This window comes from Thamnophis sirtalis, unplaced genomic scaffold, assembly GCF_051295495.1.
Source record: "Thamnophis sirtalis isolate CommonGarterSnake01/CBP01778 unplaced genomic scaffold, rThaSir2_p1.2 scaffold_8, whole genome shotgun sequence".
NCBI lineage: Eukaryota > Metazoa > Chordata > Lepidosauria > Squamata > Natricidae > Thamnophis > Thamnophis sirtalis.
In genome coordinates, this window is record NW_028261388.1 from 30449181 (window position 1) to 30467286 (window position 18106).

General features: G+C 36.1%; 1 protein-coding gene across 1 annotated transcript in view; it reads right to left on the minus strand.

Moving 5' to 3' along the window:
* Positions 1-18106, minus strand: part of BOC (BOC cell adhesion associated, oncogene regulated) — a 66602-nt gene that overhangs the window by 23249 nt on the left and 25247 nt on the right. Inside the window, exons 2-3 of the mRNA XM_087721351.1 lie at positions 9161-9341; positions 8066-8344 (exon numbers count right to left, since the gene is read on the minus strand). Of these exons, the coding sequence (XP_087577477.1) occupies positions 8066-8344; positions 9161-9245 (364 nt within the window). The 5' untranslated portion in view covers positions 9246-9341. The remainder of the gene's footprint in view (positions 1-8065; positions 8345-9160; positions 9342-18106) is intronic.

The window sequence follows — 18106 nt, forward strand, 5'->3', positions numbered from 1 at the left end:
TGGAGATGATGTTGAAAAGCCTTTTTATAAAAGATAAATAATTCCATATAGAATAGAATATAAAGATGTAATATCATTGGATGATTTCAGGATGATGCAATGAAACACCATAATATAAATTTACTTCAAATTTAACATGCCTCATATAAAAAGGATGTAATAATAGCTATGCTTAATGGATGTTTAACAATTATAACAATTTGCATACATGTATATTAGATTGATGATACTAATAATGGAAAAAACATGGAATTGAAAATTATTAGAGAATGTTATCAATGCTAAAATAATAAAATGACAGAATAGGATATAATTTTTTTATTATTGGATATATTGAGGATGATATAATGAATCATCATAATATAAATGGATACATATTTAGAATACCTTGTTTAAAAGGGAGAAAAATAGTGATAATCAAAAGGAAGAATAATAATAAGATATAAGATAACTGATTGACAATATGTGATTTTTGATACTTTGTTTGTTATAAATCATGACTGCAGTGACTGTATGCTCCAAGCAGCAGGTTAGCAGGATTTTAAACATCTCACTAACCCACATTGGTTTTGTCTGGTAACAACATTTAACTGAATATTAATAAAACCAAGATCTCAAAAAGAAACACTATTCCTATGTGAGGGCCAAATATTTCTATTACTGGCCTTCTGAAGTCTGTTTGGAATTTTTAGGTTCTATATGACTTCCCAGAACTTTGCCTGCAGCTGTAGGGTTTATGCATACTGAACATTAATCTGAAGATTAAATGATAATTCTTTGGTTGAAAGTTGCCATATGCTAGTTATATATTTAGAACAGGAGAATGTAAGTTCAAAAAAGTTTGAGAAGCATGCTATAAACAGAACTTCGTGCAAAACGACTGTTCCTCCATGTTCCAAACTGAAATCATAGGATTACCAGCTTCAAAGCACTTTATATTTTAATATTAGTTACACTGAAAAGAAACACTGTATCAGTGGTTTCCTTACTTTATCACTGTGAAAATAAAACTCAATTTTATTTAAGTTACCGTTTCTAAATCACAACTTCTTACTTCCATTAAGTATTCTGAAAACAAAGAATTTCTTCCAAACATTAAACAGTTTTAAAATCAGTAGTTTCTCAATGTTTTTATAGCTGCAGAACCTGGCCCATTTGCTTGGAAATTTTATAACACTGAGTTGGACTCCCCTTCATATGCCTTGGAAAAATAATAAGGTGTTACTATCGCAAGTTGGACTAGCTCAAGGCAAGTATTTAGGGAGTTTGGACAGCAGAAACCAGAAGAGACTGCAAGTCTCTATTGGCAGAATGGGAGAGTGGAAAAAATTGTTTTCATTCTCTGGGATTTATATCAGCTCTCCAACAGTCAAAGACAGATCTGGCTCCAAGGTTCTCCCACCCACGCTCATGGAAAAGTGACATGAAATTTCTCAAACAGGCTAATTAAAGCAAGATTGCTTCAAAAACATTTTAAAATAAAAAACAGCTCCCTTGGCAGTATAGCAAAAAAGCCTTCCAAAATACAAAACGTATTAGCTGTCAGGAGACTGTTTCAGTGCTAGTGCCTGGATTCATGGAAAGAGGGAGGGGAAAAGGCTTAACAAAGACATAAAAATGATTTGCAGCAAACATGCTTAATACTTTAAGAATGCCTTGGCATTGTACAACTGAAAATAATTAATAAATGCAAAACAAAAGATGATGTTACAGGTAAACTTCAGTTAAAATAATTAATCCTTTAAAGTCAATTTTAGGAGGGAGAGCTGTTTTCATGGGATACTGCAGATAGATTAAAGTTAATTCTTCTCTGCAAAAGTTTCCATTCTTCCTAATGTGAAAATGGTGTTTGGGAAGAGAAGAGGGCTGGAATTATTCTCTCATTTCCCTTTTTTCATGCCATAAAGTTTTAAAGAAGGATAAGAGTGGAGAGTAAAAAAGTAAAGATAGAGCTTGGCTGCTCACAGCACACATTTCTCTGATCAACAACATGTGAGCTGGATTTTTTTTTTAAAATGTCCATCCTGGTGGTCCAAATTCATCACAGAGATAGTTGAACCCTACAACTATTGTGAAGGCTTCAGAATTACTGGCAAAAAATTAGGAAACAAATAAACAAATTGTTTTCTTTTTAAGTATTTGAATCCATGAGAAAAGAGAACAGTTCCAGAGTTTTGCAATACAATTTGAAAACTTTATTTGCAAAAGAAAATTTACATTTTTGCAATTAGAAGATATTTGTGGGTATCAAAGCTGAATTTTATCAGAATACATAATTTTTCTTGTATTCACACACACACCAAGTTTTTTTTAAATTATATAACCACAATTATTTCATGCATATTTCTTCATCCTGCATATATGTATCTTTTCATTCTAGACTGGAAATTCTTGATTTATCAGAGCATCTACTTAATCAGAATAACATACCTTTGTTTTAATTTTCATCTGTCATTATAATTATAGTTAGAAAAATTTTAGGGATGAAAATGGCTTTTCAATATGGAGCCAAAACCTGCATCAAGGGACTGATTAGATTAGAAGCCCTGGCAGAAGCAAAATGAAGAATGAGGCATTTTGTTGTCATTGAAAAGACAGCTGCAAATACACATAGGTCCCCAAAGATATCTTGAGTAGGGGTCATTGCCCATTGGTATTTTGTGAAAGAAAATAAAATGAGTTGAAAATTGTTTTCAGGGGATTCTTTTAAATCTGAGCATCAGAATGTAGAACTGCACTATCCTATTATAACTGCACAGAATATAACAAGAGATGATAGGTAATTATAACTGTAATATTTTAGCATCGCATTAAAGACAGCTGCCAATGTTTTCAAACCATACCAATGCAGTGAAATGTTCCCTTGGTATGAATCAAAATGTCTATTATCTTCAGAATCAGCTCTTCTTACACTAGAACTGGCCTGTTTTAAGGGCATTGATAAATATGTCAATTATATATTTATTGAATTCCTTGAAGCTTTCCCATACATGTCTTGCCTGAACTTGTATTAATTTCATGAAATGTTGTGATGCAAAAGCTTTAGAATTTCAAGTATTTAAAATGGAATTTATATTAGTTATTCAAAATTCTACATAGTTAGAACTACAAACTTCCAACATGCTAGTTTGTTAAAGATAATAAAATTCATTTTGGGAAAAAGGGATATTACTGAAGAAACAGCATATATTTTTATTTCAACAAATATTTATCATATTTTGAATATATCAAAGAGAACTTTACCAATTATAAAACTATTCATAGAAAGTGAATAGTTTAATGAAACTATTAAATTAAGCTATCAAAGAATAGTTTAATAGAAATCCAAGTATTATTCATTCATTCATTCATTCATTCATTCATTCATTCTCCCTCTCTCCCTCCCCCTCCCTCTCTCTCTCCCCCCCACTCTCTCTCCAGGGTGGTAAATAGGGAGTTTTATATCAAACCTCTTATTCACCTATTTCCCCTCATATAAAAGTCACGATTTCAGTATAAAGCAGGCACTTAAAATTCCAAACTCTAACTTATTTTAAAAATTTGAAATGAAAATGAAGATTATGACAGTAAATTAGTAGCATGGTGATCTTGTTTGAGGGACTTAAGCAACGCCCCTTGGAGAAAGATCTCCAAAAATCATTGAAGGACTCAAATAAATTTACAGCTGTAGTTTATACAGTTTGAAAGCCTTCTTTCATTTCATTTTGGCCAAAGACTGAAAAATATTGAGACTTAACTGTGAATACTTCCATGGATTACACTCTATGCCACACTGAAAGCAACTCTACATCTCTGTGCAACTGGGTCCTGCTTGGAGTTTAACTAGCCACAGTCCTAAATATTAGGCAATGAGAATGGATATAATAGAAAGAAAATAATCTAGATATAATAGTGAAGGAACGCAAAAGTTATTACCATCAAAAAGAGATAGGAAACAAAATCTCACCCTTACGGAAAAAAAACTAAATGTGAGAAAGATATTAAAAAAGAAATCTTAATTCAGTGTAGTTTAAGAGGAGACAAAGGGAAATTCTAGCAGCTTTCTGTCTATGGAGATTCTTAATCATCCAAGTCATTGTTTTCTCAAAGGTGCTTTTTTTTCAAAAGGCAGCTGGACTTCCTTGCTTTTTCTTTTGAAAATGTTTCGCTTCTCATCCAAGAAGTTTCTTCAGTTCTAACTAACTGGTGGGGAATAGAAAGATTTATAATCCTTGATAGAATATAAACTCAAGATCAATTTCTCAGTATGAATTATCTGTAGCAAATCAGCTAGCTGGTTTTTTTAAAGATTGTTCTGGGTGACTTGTTCTGAGTTTCAAGAGAGAAAGGGCAGGCAAATGTGCTGCTCAGTGATCAGTTAGTTATTGGATTATTATTATAACTTCATGCAAATATTTAAAATGGTATTTTAGATATGATTAGGAGAGCAATTGCAAACTGGGAAATTTGAAACAAAGAGCCAAAGAAATTTGTCAGTACATACTAGATTTTCAATTGTATGCCAGAGATGTGGGGTGGAAAGATCTTGCTTTGTCTGATCAGTTTTGAGCCTTTGTTGATGAACTGAGAGATAAATTAATGAAATACTAGATTTCTAGAGATTTCATACTAGAAAATTTGGAAGAACTTTTCCAATGTTCTATATCGATCAGTGGACAATTGAAAATGTTAAGGCCACTCTTGCCATCCACAAGGCCTCCTTAGATGACTACAGCAGAGAATCCAAGCAAATGGGACCAGAATAAGATTCTTGTACAAAAAGGACATGGTGGTTCAGTGGCTAGGACACTGATCTTGTTGATCAGCAGGTTGGCTGTTTAGTAGTTCGAATCCTTAGTGCCACGTAACGGAGTAAGCTCCCAATTCTTAACCCACGCTTCTGCCAACCTAGCAGTTCAAAAGCATGTAAAAATGCAAGTAGAAAAATAGGGGACCCCTTTGGTGGGAAGGTAACAATGTTTCATGTTGAGCACCGCCCCCTAGAGTCGGGAACGATTAGCACATATGTGCAAGGGGGACCTTTACTTTTAAGATTCTTGTCAACATCAGAGAAGAGAACTAAGTTCATTTTCTACTGTGGAGCCACAGGACACCTAACCGACTTGCACTACTAAAGTTCAGACCTCTGAGTCAGCTACAAATTGCCATAGCTGTGGAGCTGCAGGCTACATAATGAACAAGTGCCCAAATAACTTCAAAGCCTTGTCTTTGAGAAACTTCACAGCTCCTACGAAGACCTCAGCAGGAGTGTGCTCAATTAGCTGACATCAGGCAGGTGTATTTCATTATGCTTGTTATTTTTCATTCAATTTCTGGTTTTCTCAGCTCTTGTAGATTTGGATGCATAAGCCAATTTCATAGACAAGACACAGTGCGATTGTTTTAAACTGTAAATTAGAAAAACCAATGCTTGTGGAAACTATTTTCAGGCAAGTGCACCAAGTTGGTCTTATTTTGAAACACACAACACTTATGAAACTGACAATAAATGATCATACAAAATTCTTGCTGCTCTATATTACAGTTTCTTTAGATGGTCCCATTGTGCTGGGCACTGAGTGGCTGCAAGCCCATAATTTAGGTATATAGAGAGAAAAAGGAAGAATTTCTTTTCATTTCAAAAATGCCAACAGCACCATCTACAGCTTTCCTCATGATCACCCTTCTCCCTCTCTGGCTCAGTTATCTGAACCATCTTTCTTGCCAGAAAAGTATACAGAATTTGCTGTAGTTTTGAAGGAAAAGGGAACAAGTACATTGCCTCCTTATCACATGTATGACTGTACCCCTTGGAGCTGGAATCCCAAAGTCTAGTGGCTAAGAGGCAATATCTTACATAACTTAATGTTTACCCTGAATGGTTACACTTTGGTGGTAATGTTACCCTTTAGAAGATCTGAAAGAATTAACCTAAGGAGGCTGATTCTTTAAAGGCAGTGATGGCGAACCTTTTGGTGCTGAGTGGCCAAAGCATACACGTGTGCATGTGAACCCCCAAAATGCAATGTGAGTGCCCCCGTGAATGCACCCTTCCCACGCACATGTGCCCCACTCCCTCACCCATTTTTGGTTTCCAGGTTGGTGGAGGCTTTCCAGGCCACAAGCATGATACGGGGGGTTCGCATGGCAACCCGTGCCCCATTTTGGTTTCCAGGTTGGTGCAGGAGGTCTTCCAGGCCCAAAACGGGACACGGGGGGGGGCTTGTGTGGTGCTCCCATGCCCCGTTTTGGCTTTGAGGTTGGTGCAGGAAGTCTTCCAGATCCAAAATGGGGCAAAATGCAATGTGATCCCCTACTGTGCATGCGCCCTTCCCCCCTGTGCATGCACAGCAGAGACCTGAAGGTCAGCTGGCCGGCGGGAGGTGTGCTCTTACGCAGTGGAGCTGGGCTAGGGCAAAGACTGACATGCTGGCAGGGAGTGCTCTGTTTGCCACCTGTAGCATGTGTTCCATAGGTTTGCCATCACGGTTTTAAGGTTTCTAAATAATGTAACCTGTAAGAAATCATTAATAATTCTGCCTTTTATTTTAGACCTACAGGAGCACATTCAAAAGACAGGCAGGGAGAGGTGCACACAATTTAATTTGAATGAATGAGCGCCATGAATGCTTAACTGTCTTTGTGCCAGATCTGGCAAAGTTCAATGCTCAAGTGATGCCTTTTGAATGGGTTAATTGCAGCATGTCTACTCCAGATTCATGAATGAAATACTTTTCAATATTTGGGATAAATATGACTTTTTTTTTTAGAAGAACCACCTTTGCACAGAACTATTCTCAAAAGTATCTCAGAGGAACTTCCACAAACAGAAGTGGAAAAAAGCCAAAGGCAGGTAGACTAATTAATTACTATTTTTCCATATATTTTTTTTAAAAATGGCTATTAGGGAGGCCCATAAGCAAAATGTGCATTAAGAGGCAGAGCAAGCAGCAATTTCTACATTTCTCTTAAATGGAAACCATGTTCTTCGAAACTTAATCTAGCTGCAGAGCTCAGTCCAAATCCCCCAAAAGGCTTCAGTCCAAGAGTGGGCCTCTCCCACAGAGCTTTAGAGTTGCTCTTTCGCTCTTATTGTGCTTTTCCCTTTTTATCCCAGCCCAGCCTAAACATTTCATTACTGATTAATATTTTGATAGCAAGCCAATATTTTTTTGGCACTGCAACAAAACCAGGCCCCATTTTACAAACATAACTCCTTCAAACTTTTTAAAATGAATTTTCTTTTTGTACTCCCATTTTCCTCCCTGTTTCCCTAAAGAGCTCCTCTTATTTCTGAAACAGACTACATGAAGAGTTTGTCAACTCATGAATGCAGGTAGTAGCATTTACCCTGCAGGTCTGTTCCTCGGAATTCTTGACGCTTGAACAATGTCCATAACCCGATTTGATTGTACATAATTTACTAAATAGAAGGCATGTCATAATTTGGAAGTGTTGATGTGAGCTAAATTCTGTGATACCTTCTTCATCACAGTTAAGTGATCTTAAAATCTTAAATCTTAAAATTGGAAGAAGCCATTTAGATCAGAGGTCCCCAACCTCTCGTTGGGGTCCATGGCCACAGGCATGGTGCCATGGCATGCCAGAAACTGGGCCATGCAAACAGGTGAAGTCCCATCCATGGGACTCAGGCAGCATGAGAAACCCCATCCCCTCCAGTCTGCAGAAAAATCTCTCCTCACAGAATCAGTCCCTGGTGCCCAAAAGGTTGTGGGCCGCTAATTTAGACTATCAAATCTAATACCTGCTCAGTACAGGGGCTGCCCATGTTAGGAAGTTCCCTCCCCCCCTAATATTCTACTTGAATCTGTCCTCTTACTGATTAAAATTATCATTGTTATATTGCTGCTTACACACATATCCTCTGGTCAATCTGATAGGCATCTTTGACAAAGGCCATGTTCTGATATGGACATCAATCAAACTGAAGAACAGAATTTAAATACTTCCTCTATGTACACAAGATGCCTGTTTTGTCCAACTTGGAGCAATGTAACTACCAGTATGTTCCCTTGTTGAGGCACAGTAATATATTTTGAAAAAACAAATTCAAACAAATACTTACTGGCTAATGTTACCGTGGCAGGAACACTGGCAACAACACCTTCAGACATGCGGGCTATGCACTGGTATCGACCCACTGTGTGATTGTTTAAGGCAGCAATGTTGAGCAATCTTTGATCAATATGGATTCCTAGAACATCATCTGATTGAAGCAGCTCCTTTCCATTTAGTCTCCAAGTAACGTTTATTCCCAAAGGCTCAACCACACATCCCAGAGTCACCAAGCCACCATGCTTCTGGACAATAGAATCAGGTTGGACAGAGACATGAAGAGAATCACCTGCAAAGGAAGACAGGTAAAGTCCTCATAAAGTAGATCAGCTACTTCCACTTTAATTATTTCACTATTTGATTCCCCTGTACAAGAAATTACAAGTTTAAGGCTTTATGGCATTCAAGAGCTAGTTATTTCTTGGCAAGAAAATGTGAAGGTATCTACTGAAATACTAAACTTTCAGATATATATTATTCTAATCTAAATAAGACTGTAATGCTGAATGTCTCTGCAAGTAAATACTGGCATGTTCAGCTATCTCCTGCTCCATTGTTTTGTGTCTCGTCTGTCCTTAAGCAATCAACTTTGCATGTCAGTCCACTCTAAATCTTTAGGAGGTGGAGAACATGTTGCTCCACAATAATCCCATTTGCTTCCATGTCAACTTAAGCAAACTTGGAGTAACAGGGGTTATAAAAGTAAATATGTATTATATCAAAAACCTTGGTCCAGTATCTTATTTTTAAACAATGTTATTCATATGCCCCACAACAGTTACAAGCTGATAATAATCTCTTGTTATTTTGTCATCCATACTGGACAATCAGATTAATAGTACTTTTGAATTAGATAAATGGGGTTGGTTGCTCACCCAGGAGCTCATTCAGTGATTACTGAATGTAAACAAATTAATCATATGTAGGCAGAATAATCAGTTTACTGGAAGTTGATAATAATTATGACTAAGGAATAGACAGTGCATGCAGCAGTAGAAACTCATCAATATCAAAGCATAGTTCTTTAAAAATTACAAATAAAATCAAGGCCCTGAAAATGCATCAGCTACATAGATAAAAAAAATTAGGGGAAACAATCACTCACCCAAATTTGTAATGCAGTTAGCAGATGTCAAAAGCAAACATGCAATAGCAATAATTAGCCTTTCCCCCTCTGGTATCATTGTCATCCTACGCAGAGGAATATGGACCAAAAAATACCAACCGGAGTTCCCATAAGCTCTCACAGAGCACTTAATAATAGAAATTCAACTTCATGGATCAACCTGAATAGGAAAGGAAGAGATAAAAAATATATACAGTATTAAATAAAATGTAGGAGAATTGTATTGCTGATGACAACTTGCGGGTGGTCTTCCAGCGTCCTTCCAAATGCACTGCCAATTTGAAATATGATTTGGAATACAATGAAAGGAAACAGCAGTTAACAATGTGAGAATTAATAATCAACTATATTTAATCCAATCATTATATATTGAATGTGTGTGTGTATGTGTGTGTATGATGTATGTGCTTTAACCCCCTCCAAAAGAGCTTTTCCATTTCAGTACAAACAGCTGCGTATCTCTGGTTGAAGTCATTGATTAAAATTTTTAAAAAGAACTGGTCCCAACCAGGTTAGCATGAAGTTGACAAAATGCATCACATCATAAAACTGCTTACATACTTGTATAAAATGTATTATGACATACATTTTGTCATTTGCCTCTTGTCCCTCCTACAGATATTCATGGTTCAATACAGATTCGTCAGAAGTTCTACTTGTTTCTTTTCACTAAAGAAATGGATCTTTTTATTCCTATTTTTTTTAAAAATCTCTCTTTTTTAACTAGTTACCAATCCATTAAAAATTTTGGTCCTGTTATCCCATAGCTGCAATATATTTAAAATTCTTTAATGAAGAAATGTGTCAATTCTTTTTTTGAAAATTCAAGCATGTCGTGCAAATAGGTCACCTCTATTGAAGGTACCTGTTGAACTTTGAAAAAAACTAATACATTGTGAAGCAATATTTATCTTTCCAGAATCCATACCAATTTTCCTTCAGCAAGGCTTATTCTTCTACATGGCTAGTTCAAATCTAGAGGGCAAAGCTGACTGGCATATAATTTCTTAAAATCTCCCCCTGAATTCTGTTTTAGGCCCAATACTCTTCAACATTTTCATCAATGATTTGGATGAGGGAATAAATAGGGAAGTCATCAAATTTGCAGATGACACCAAGCTGGCAGTGAGAACAATTAATCAATGGAACAGCTTGCCTCCAGAAGTTGTGAATGCCCCATCACTGGAATTCTTTAAGATGATGTTGGATAGCCATTTGTCTGAAACAGTATAAGGTTTCCTGCCTAGGCAGGGGGTTGGACTAGAAGACCTCCAAGGTCCCTTCCAACTCTGCTATTGTATTATTGTGAAGTTATTGTTGTTGCATTGGCTACCTTCCAAGTCTCCAACACTGAACATGATTTGAGGGTTAGATAATTTTTTGTTAAAGATCAGCAAATTCATATCTAAATTCTTCAAGATCTGTTGAGTGGATTCCAACAGGGCTTGGTGCTTTCTAACTATGTAGTATTTCAAGTTGTTCTATAATATCTGCTCTTGTAAACTTAAACTTAAATTCTCTCCCTGAGAAAATCAATACAGATCAGATATCTTCTGTAGTAAGGGCAAAAACAGATAGTTTATTTAATTTCTCTGAAATCATCTTATCCTGCTTGAAATCTCTCACTTCTCTGTTGTCTAATTTCCCTGTCTGGTTTGGGAGTATGTCAAAAGAAACACAGGATTAGTGGGATTGCATGTGGTACAAAAAAATAGACAGTATTTAGAATAAATAATGTGGAGTAAAAATGTGAGGAACTGTATAAAAGAGGTACAATGAGATAGTTTCATACACAGAAAAAAATGTATAAACATCTAATTACAAAAGGAAATATATGAAGGAAAATGAAGAGAGAGGCCAGGAAAGTTTTGATTAAATTTCAAAGTTTAAAGAATAAAATCAAAACCTGAAGTGGTGTATCAATATAATGGAAGTAAATGGAACAAAATAGAAAAGTATGGAAAAGCATAATGAATGTACAGTATTGGTGTTGTATCTAGTTAAATTCTTTTCTCTTCCTCTATCTCCTAGCTTTAATTTCTTTTACACAATTGTTTATCCTGAAAAAGAACAGCATAAAATACAAAATTCCAAAAAATAGGATGACGACTCTGATTTATAAATATGCATGCCATAAACATTTGTTGAATTAATAAAATAGGTAGTCCTGTAGAACCTGCCCATCATGGTAGTAATTCAGGATATTGTAAAGCAGATCAGTTACGTAACTGACCTAATTTTACAAGCAGTTTGAGATGGTCATTAAGCAAATCATCATGGTTAAGTGAATTGTGGTTGTTAAGTGAACTAATAGTTCCTTATGGATGTAAACCAGAAGTAAATGCCTGTTTTCTGCAGAACTGACATACAATGCATTTATATGACCATGGACTGCTGCAAGCATCCGTAAATGCTACATGGTTACGGAGCACCTGAGATACAGTAATGTGATGAGCATTGGAACTTTGAATCTGGGTCCTAAATCCCCGGGTAGATCCATTGGAAACTTAAAACAGGTGTGATATGACTAGTCATATGTCAAGTACTATCTGTACAATAACTATTTCCAGATTTTTAAGAATTTTGCAATAGTACAAGATATGATTGGAATATTTGTTTTGAGCATACTTTTTGGTGACTTTTTTGTTTTCAGCATTTTAAGTCAATAGCTCAGTTTTGATCACCAACAGTAAATACCTGTTTCAGTAAATATTCCTGAATTCTGCTCATTTACTCTTTAATTAACTTTATCCAAAAGGCCCTCTATACCTCCTGCTTTTAGCAATTTTCCAACAATCAGTCCAATGCTATATATAAAAAGTCCATTTTCCCAATATGATTTCATAACGGGTACATGAATAGTAGATATGAACCATTCCCCTTCAGGGAAAAGGGCGGCATATAAATGAAATAAATCCTAATCCTAATCCTAATCATTTATTTAGTGCTTATATAAATCTATGTATCACAAATCAAACACATCCCACTGATCGAATACATTAATAAGAATATTTTCAGCTAAAAATAACAATATGTTTAATCAAGCAGAATGTAGCAATGTTTGCCAAGTTTGGTTGCCTTTTTATTTGGCCGTGGTTATAAAAAATATTTTGGTTTAAACAGAAGTACAAATGAAAATATTTCCTTAGCTCTTGGGATTGTATTTTTGTGCAGAGAGAAGGAGAGAGAAAAAGAATATTAGAGAGAAAAGTACTTGAAAAGAAAGGGGCCAAAAATGAGTGACCTAAAAAGCCTTCTCCAACAGAAGCACCCTTGGTGACAGTGAGTGGTAAGCATGATCAGGCAACATCTCATCCTTTTTTAATTTCTTACACTGCATATATGTAAAAAAATTGTGGACTGGAATCACCCAGGTATGCCCAGAATTTTGAAGTCAGTGACTATTCCTGGAGATGCCTGTGTTTCTCCATCAGGTGTTCTATAGGTATGTTGAACTCAGGGGTGAAATTCAGCAGGTTCTGGAGAACCGGTAGCAGAAATATTGAGTAGTTTGGAGAATCGGCAAATAGCACCTCTAGCTGGCCCCAGAGTGGGGAGGGAATGGAGATTTTGCAGTGTCCTTTGCCTGCCATGCCCACCAAGCCATGCCCACAAACCGGTAGTAAAAAAATCTGAATTTCATCACTGGTTGAACTGCTATTCTCTAAATACTAGGAAGCTCCTGGAATAGGTCACATTAAACAGACAATTACAGTTTTTTTGTTTGTATATGCCAAATTAAAATCTGATCGATACATGCTAGATTTAACTAAGTTAATAAAATGTGTACCTAATTAAATCATTGGGGAAGTCAGTTGCAATTTAAATCCCACTTGTATCAATAAATGTACAACACAAATTAATTGCATATTTACTCTGATGTAAGTTGAACTCTGTTGACTTGAGCTAATTCCTAGTACATATCCAAAGGCTGGTAATCTTAGTTTCAATCCAATTGTTTTTTCTAGGCATTTCACAGTATTTATTACCATACATATTACCATACATATTATTACCATACCTGCCATATTCTGCCCTGAGATTTTAACTTTCCCACCTCTTTTGACATGAGATCTGAGGTACCTGGATGTTGCTATTTTTCCAGATGAAGAATTTCCACCTGGAGCGACTATTAAGTTGTGATCACCTTAACCAGGATTTTGATTGGAGCAGAATAAAAGATTCCTCTTCTTAGAACTAAATACATCTCATTTTTCCTTTTAAGCACAACCATCAGGTCAACTGGTTTAGACTATGTGGACTGAAGTAAAGCTTGAAGTAAAAAAACAATACAGGTAATCCTCCACTATAATTGAGCCCAAATTTACAGTAATACATTGTGATCATTTAGCAGGTCACATGACCAGACCCAATTTTAAATTTTTTGCACTAGTTGTTAAGCTGCAGCCATAAAGTGAATCCATTTTATTCAATGATAATTTTTTTTGCCAGAAATCAGATATAAATACCACAAATCAGCCAAAAGTATTAAAAATCATGGTCACATGACCAAATGATGCAATGAATAGTTGTAAAGGTGAACCAGTTGCCAAGTGCCCAAAATGTGATCACATGACCATGGGGTGGAGAGTTACACCTGTCATAGCTTTGAAATCAAGTGATAAGTAGCTTTTGTGGGATGCATTGTAACTTCAGTCGTAAATTGAGGACTACCTTCATAGGGATCTTCATGTCTAATAAATCCAGCATATTAAGTACAGAGGGAATACAATAGCTGCATCACCGACTTTGAACTCAGAATGAGGTCCCAACATCAAACTGATATACTGAAGATGCCGATGGATAGACAGTAACTAATCCAAAGAAGATCAAACAAAGATTGAAGGGGTATATCTAGAGACTGTAAAGATGTCAACATTTAAGATATATTAGTACATATTTCCTAATGAGATTTAACAGACTGTATAAAGTATCATGTAATATTCTTTATTGTTAATATCCCACATGTTAGCAAAATGGATTATCTAAAGTAGATTAGTGTCCTGTAAGGAAAAGGAGATGAAGCTGGTTTTATAAAAGGACGGGAGCTCAAGAGATTTGTGCATGCCAGAAATGTAAAAATCCAAAGAAGTCAAATACAGAGAAGTCAGTATGAGATTCATTAATTATAAAAAGAACAAAGGAACATGTTTAACACATTCTAAAATTTCCACTCAAATCAATAGACTTTTAAAATATTTAAGTGGTTGGATTTTTTTTCTTTAATAATTATTATTAGTAAAAATCTGAAACTAAGCCTTAATGTGATACTCTTTTGATTTAGCACCAAGTGTAATTTAATCTATTTTGAATTAATACAGTGATATTGTAGACACAGATTGAGAGTGTTTCATCAGATATTGATTAAACTTTATAAAGACAGATAAAAATGAAGAATTAATGAAAATTATACATACATGGTCAAATAGTCTGTTTCAATGAATTCCAATATGAATGGAATCTGACACAATGTCTACATGGAGCAAAGTTAAACAACAGTTTATGTACAAATTGGTTATAGATTCAGAATAATATAGCAGTAAAATAAGTAGTGAAACATTTGTACAGCTTTCAGTCGCTACTTTCAACACATTTCACAGATAACATTTCCATTTGTAGATTTTCTTGCATGCATGGCTTGTGTGAAATCCTCCCATAGATTTTCAATACCGCGTTTCCCTGAAAATAAGACAGGGTCATATTTTCTTTTGGCCTCCGAAATAAGCGCTTGGACTTATTTTTGGGGAGGTCTTATTATTTTTGAGGTGCATGAGGCCCTTTAATCTCGGCCCGCAGATCAGCTGATGCAGAGAGGGCCGGAAGTTCTGTCTTTGTTTCTGGCACACTCTTGCCAGCCTCAGGGTCACTGAGCCTACCACTCTTTTTGTGTCCGCCACTAAGAGAAGGGGCATGGGAGCTAGGGTTTGTGAGAGTGGCCTCCATAAGGCCATTCTGTGAGGATGGCAGGTGCATGTGGGGCAGATGGGGCATGTTCACTGCCAGGAAATGGCAGGGACTGGCTGCGCATGCGGTTAAATATTTTAGGGGAGGGCTTATTTTGGGGGGAGGGCTTATTTTAGCGCATGCGCTCAAAAGCCTGATTGGGCTTATTATCCGGGGAGATCTTATTTTCAGGGAAACAGGGTAATAATAATCTGGGAACTGTGAAGCCATTCCAAAACTTTTATCTTTCTTTCTTGCCTTGATATTATAGCTGATTTTAAAAGTTGAAGATGATGTTTCAGATTGCTGTTTTGCTATTCAACTCTTGTCAATTTCAGTTCTTCACTGTCAGCAAGGAAGAGTGGGGGGGGGGAATCCCGAAAGTAAAAATATATGATTCTTGTGAATCATATAAATAAAATGTAAAAGAGCAAAGTTGCACAATCTTGTTCAGAACAAATGTCTGCAGGAAAACAAATTAAATGAAAGGAATAAAACAATGGATTTGGGAGGAATCCTGTTGCCCCTGAAAAGTATCCAGAAACTTCAGTTGGTCATAATGCAGTGGCCTATATGGCTTTATATCAATCATCATTTGCTTACATGTCACCTCTCTTGTATCAGCTGCATTGGTTGCCGATTTCCTTCCGGGTCCAATTCAAGTTGCTGATTGTCACTTGTAAAGCCCATCTTTCCTCAGTTACATGTACCCAACTCACCAAATTGGGGAGCAGGGAATATTACAGGTCCCCTCTATTAAGGACATCTATCTAGTGGAACCAAGAAGAAGGGCCTTCTCCTTGGTGGCTCCCTGCCTATGGAACATCATATTCCTATGAAGATAAGATTAGCACCCCCACATACCTTGAAACTCTTTCAAAAGGTGCAGAAAGCAGACTTGAGGACCCCAGGGGATACAAAGCTCATGCAGTGGTTTCTTTAATTGTTGTCCCTAGGGAGATGGGATTTATCTGATTCTCCATTTAGAGTTTTGTTTTGTAAGCTGCCCAGAGTAACAGTGAATTGGGCAACCAAATAAATTTTCTTAATAAATACATTAAAAAGGAAACACTTTATCCATAAAGCTAAGTCTAAAATAATTTAACTACTGGTATATTTTCATTACTTTGTGGGAACAAAGCCAATGTCTCACTGTATCTATTTATTTTTAGGAATTATATGGACATCAATCTCACAATAGCCACAATAGGCTGTTTACAACATTTAAAAATAATATAAAACATAATATGGATAGTATAATATAAAACACAGGAACACATGTAGGACCCAGGGATTCAAACTAGTATTACAAAACAATAAACACATGATTGACGCCCATTAACACTCCAACCTGCATGTCCAGGAACACATTCATATCTGAAGAACTTTTGAAAGGTCAGCAGGGTCAGGGCCTCTCTAATCTCAGGGTGAAAGATGTTTTATAGGGCAGCACAGTAGCTGAAAAGATTACATCCTTTAAGTGGCAGGATCTGCAGCTTCTTCTTGGTCAACTTGTTAGGCTTCTGATACAATGACAGAATCTTCTAGAATGACCTGCTTGACCCACTAACCACCATTACCATTCCCTGAAAATCTTAGCGCAAAGAGGTAGGTTTATCATTTAATTTTGGGACCTGAAAGCGTCACTACAACCCTTTGATTGCATAAGAAGAAGATTCTGATGTGCTTGTGTTAATGTCCAAGAACTGCATTCTATAAATAATGCAAAAGATAATCAAGCATTAGTGATTTAGTATTATGTTCCATAGCCAAAACTTAGAATTGTGGCAAATAGCTATGTCATTTGACATACAAGGACAGAAATGGCAAATCTATTGATAGAATCATAGGGTGGGAAGGAACCCTGATACAACCCCCTCGCTGCCCAAGGAGACCTTATTCCATTCCAGTCAAATGGCTATCTAATCTTATCTTGAAAACCTCCAATGATGGAACACCCACAACTCCAAGAGGCATTGGCTAATTGTTCGCACTGTTAGGAAATTGCTCCTTAGTTCCTGGTTGTAGCTTTCTTTAACAAGTTTCTACCTATTGCTTCTCCTGCCTTCAGGTGCTGTGGAAAATAGGTTGACCCCCTTTTCACTGTAACAGTCTCTCAAGTACTGGAAGACAATAATCATGTCATCCCTAATCCTTCTCCTCACTAGGCTAGGCATATCCAATTTCTTTAACCGTTCAATCAAACAGTTGAGTCTCCAGATCTCCTTACCACCTTTGTTGCTCTTCTCTACATTCTTTCTGGAGTCTCAGTATCTTTTTTTTAATCATTTCAACAGAACTTGATGCAATATTACAAGTGTGGCCTCACTAGTATAGTATTGAATGGCACTATGTTTTCTTATGATCTTGATACTATTGATGAATTTTAGAATTACATTGGTTCTTTTGGCTCATTTGGCAGCACATTATTGGCTCATACTTCAGTTATGATCCAGTAGGACTCCTATATCCTTCTCATAATTACAACTGTTGAGCCAGGTACCACCTTTATTCTATACTTGTACTTGATTTTTCCTGCCTAAGTCCATAACTGCCTAAGATTCAATATTTTTAAAAATCTTTCTAATGAGAGCCTACTTGTTTTTTTCTCTCTCCAACAAGGATAGCGTTCCAGCAGAAAAATATGGTTTCCAAAAAACATGGTGGTAGCTGCTTCATGAAATATATACATTAATAACTATTTAACATTATTACACTAACTAAACAATTTACCTCACTTGAAAGTATTTAACATATTATTTTACATTGCTGAATTTTACATTTAAAATTACTTTATAACTGGATACATTTTGGGAGAGTATCTGAATTTGAAAATTCAGGAAAAAATGTAATAAAATAAAGTAAAAAGATGTAGGCTGACATAAATAGAATATAACTATACCCATAAATGTGCACAATTACAAAATTAGATGATGCCAAATGAGACAAATAGGTACTACATGTGCCTTAATATCAGTATTA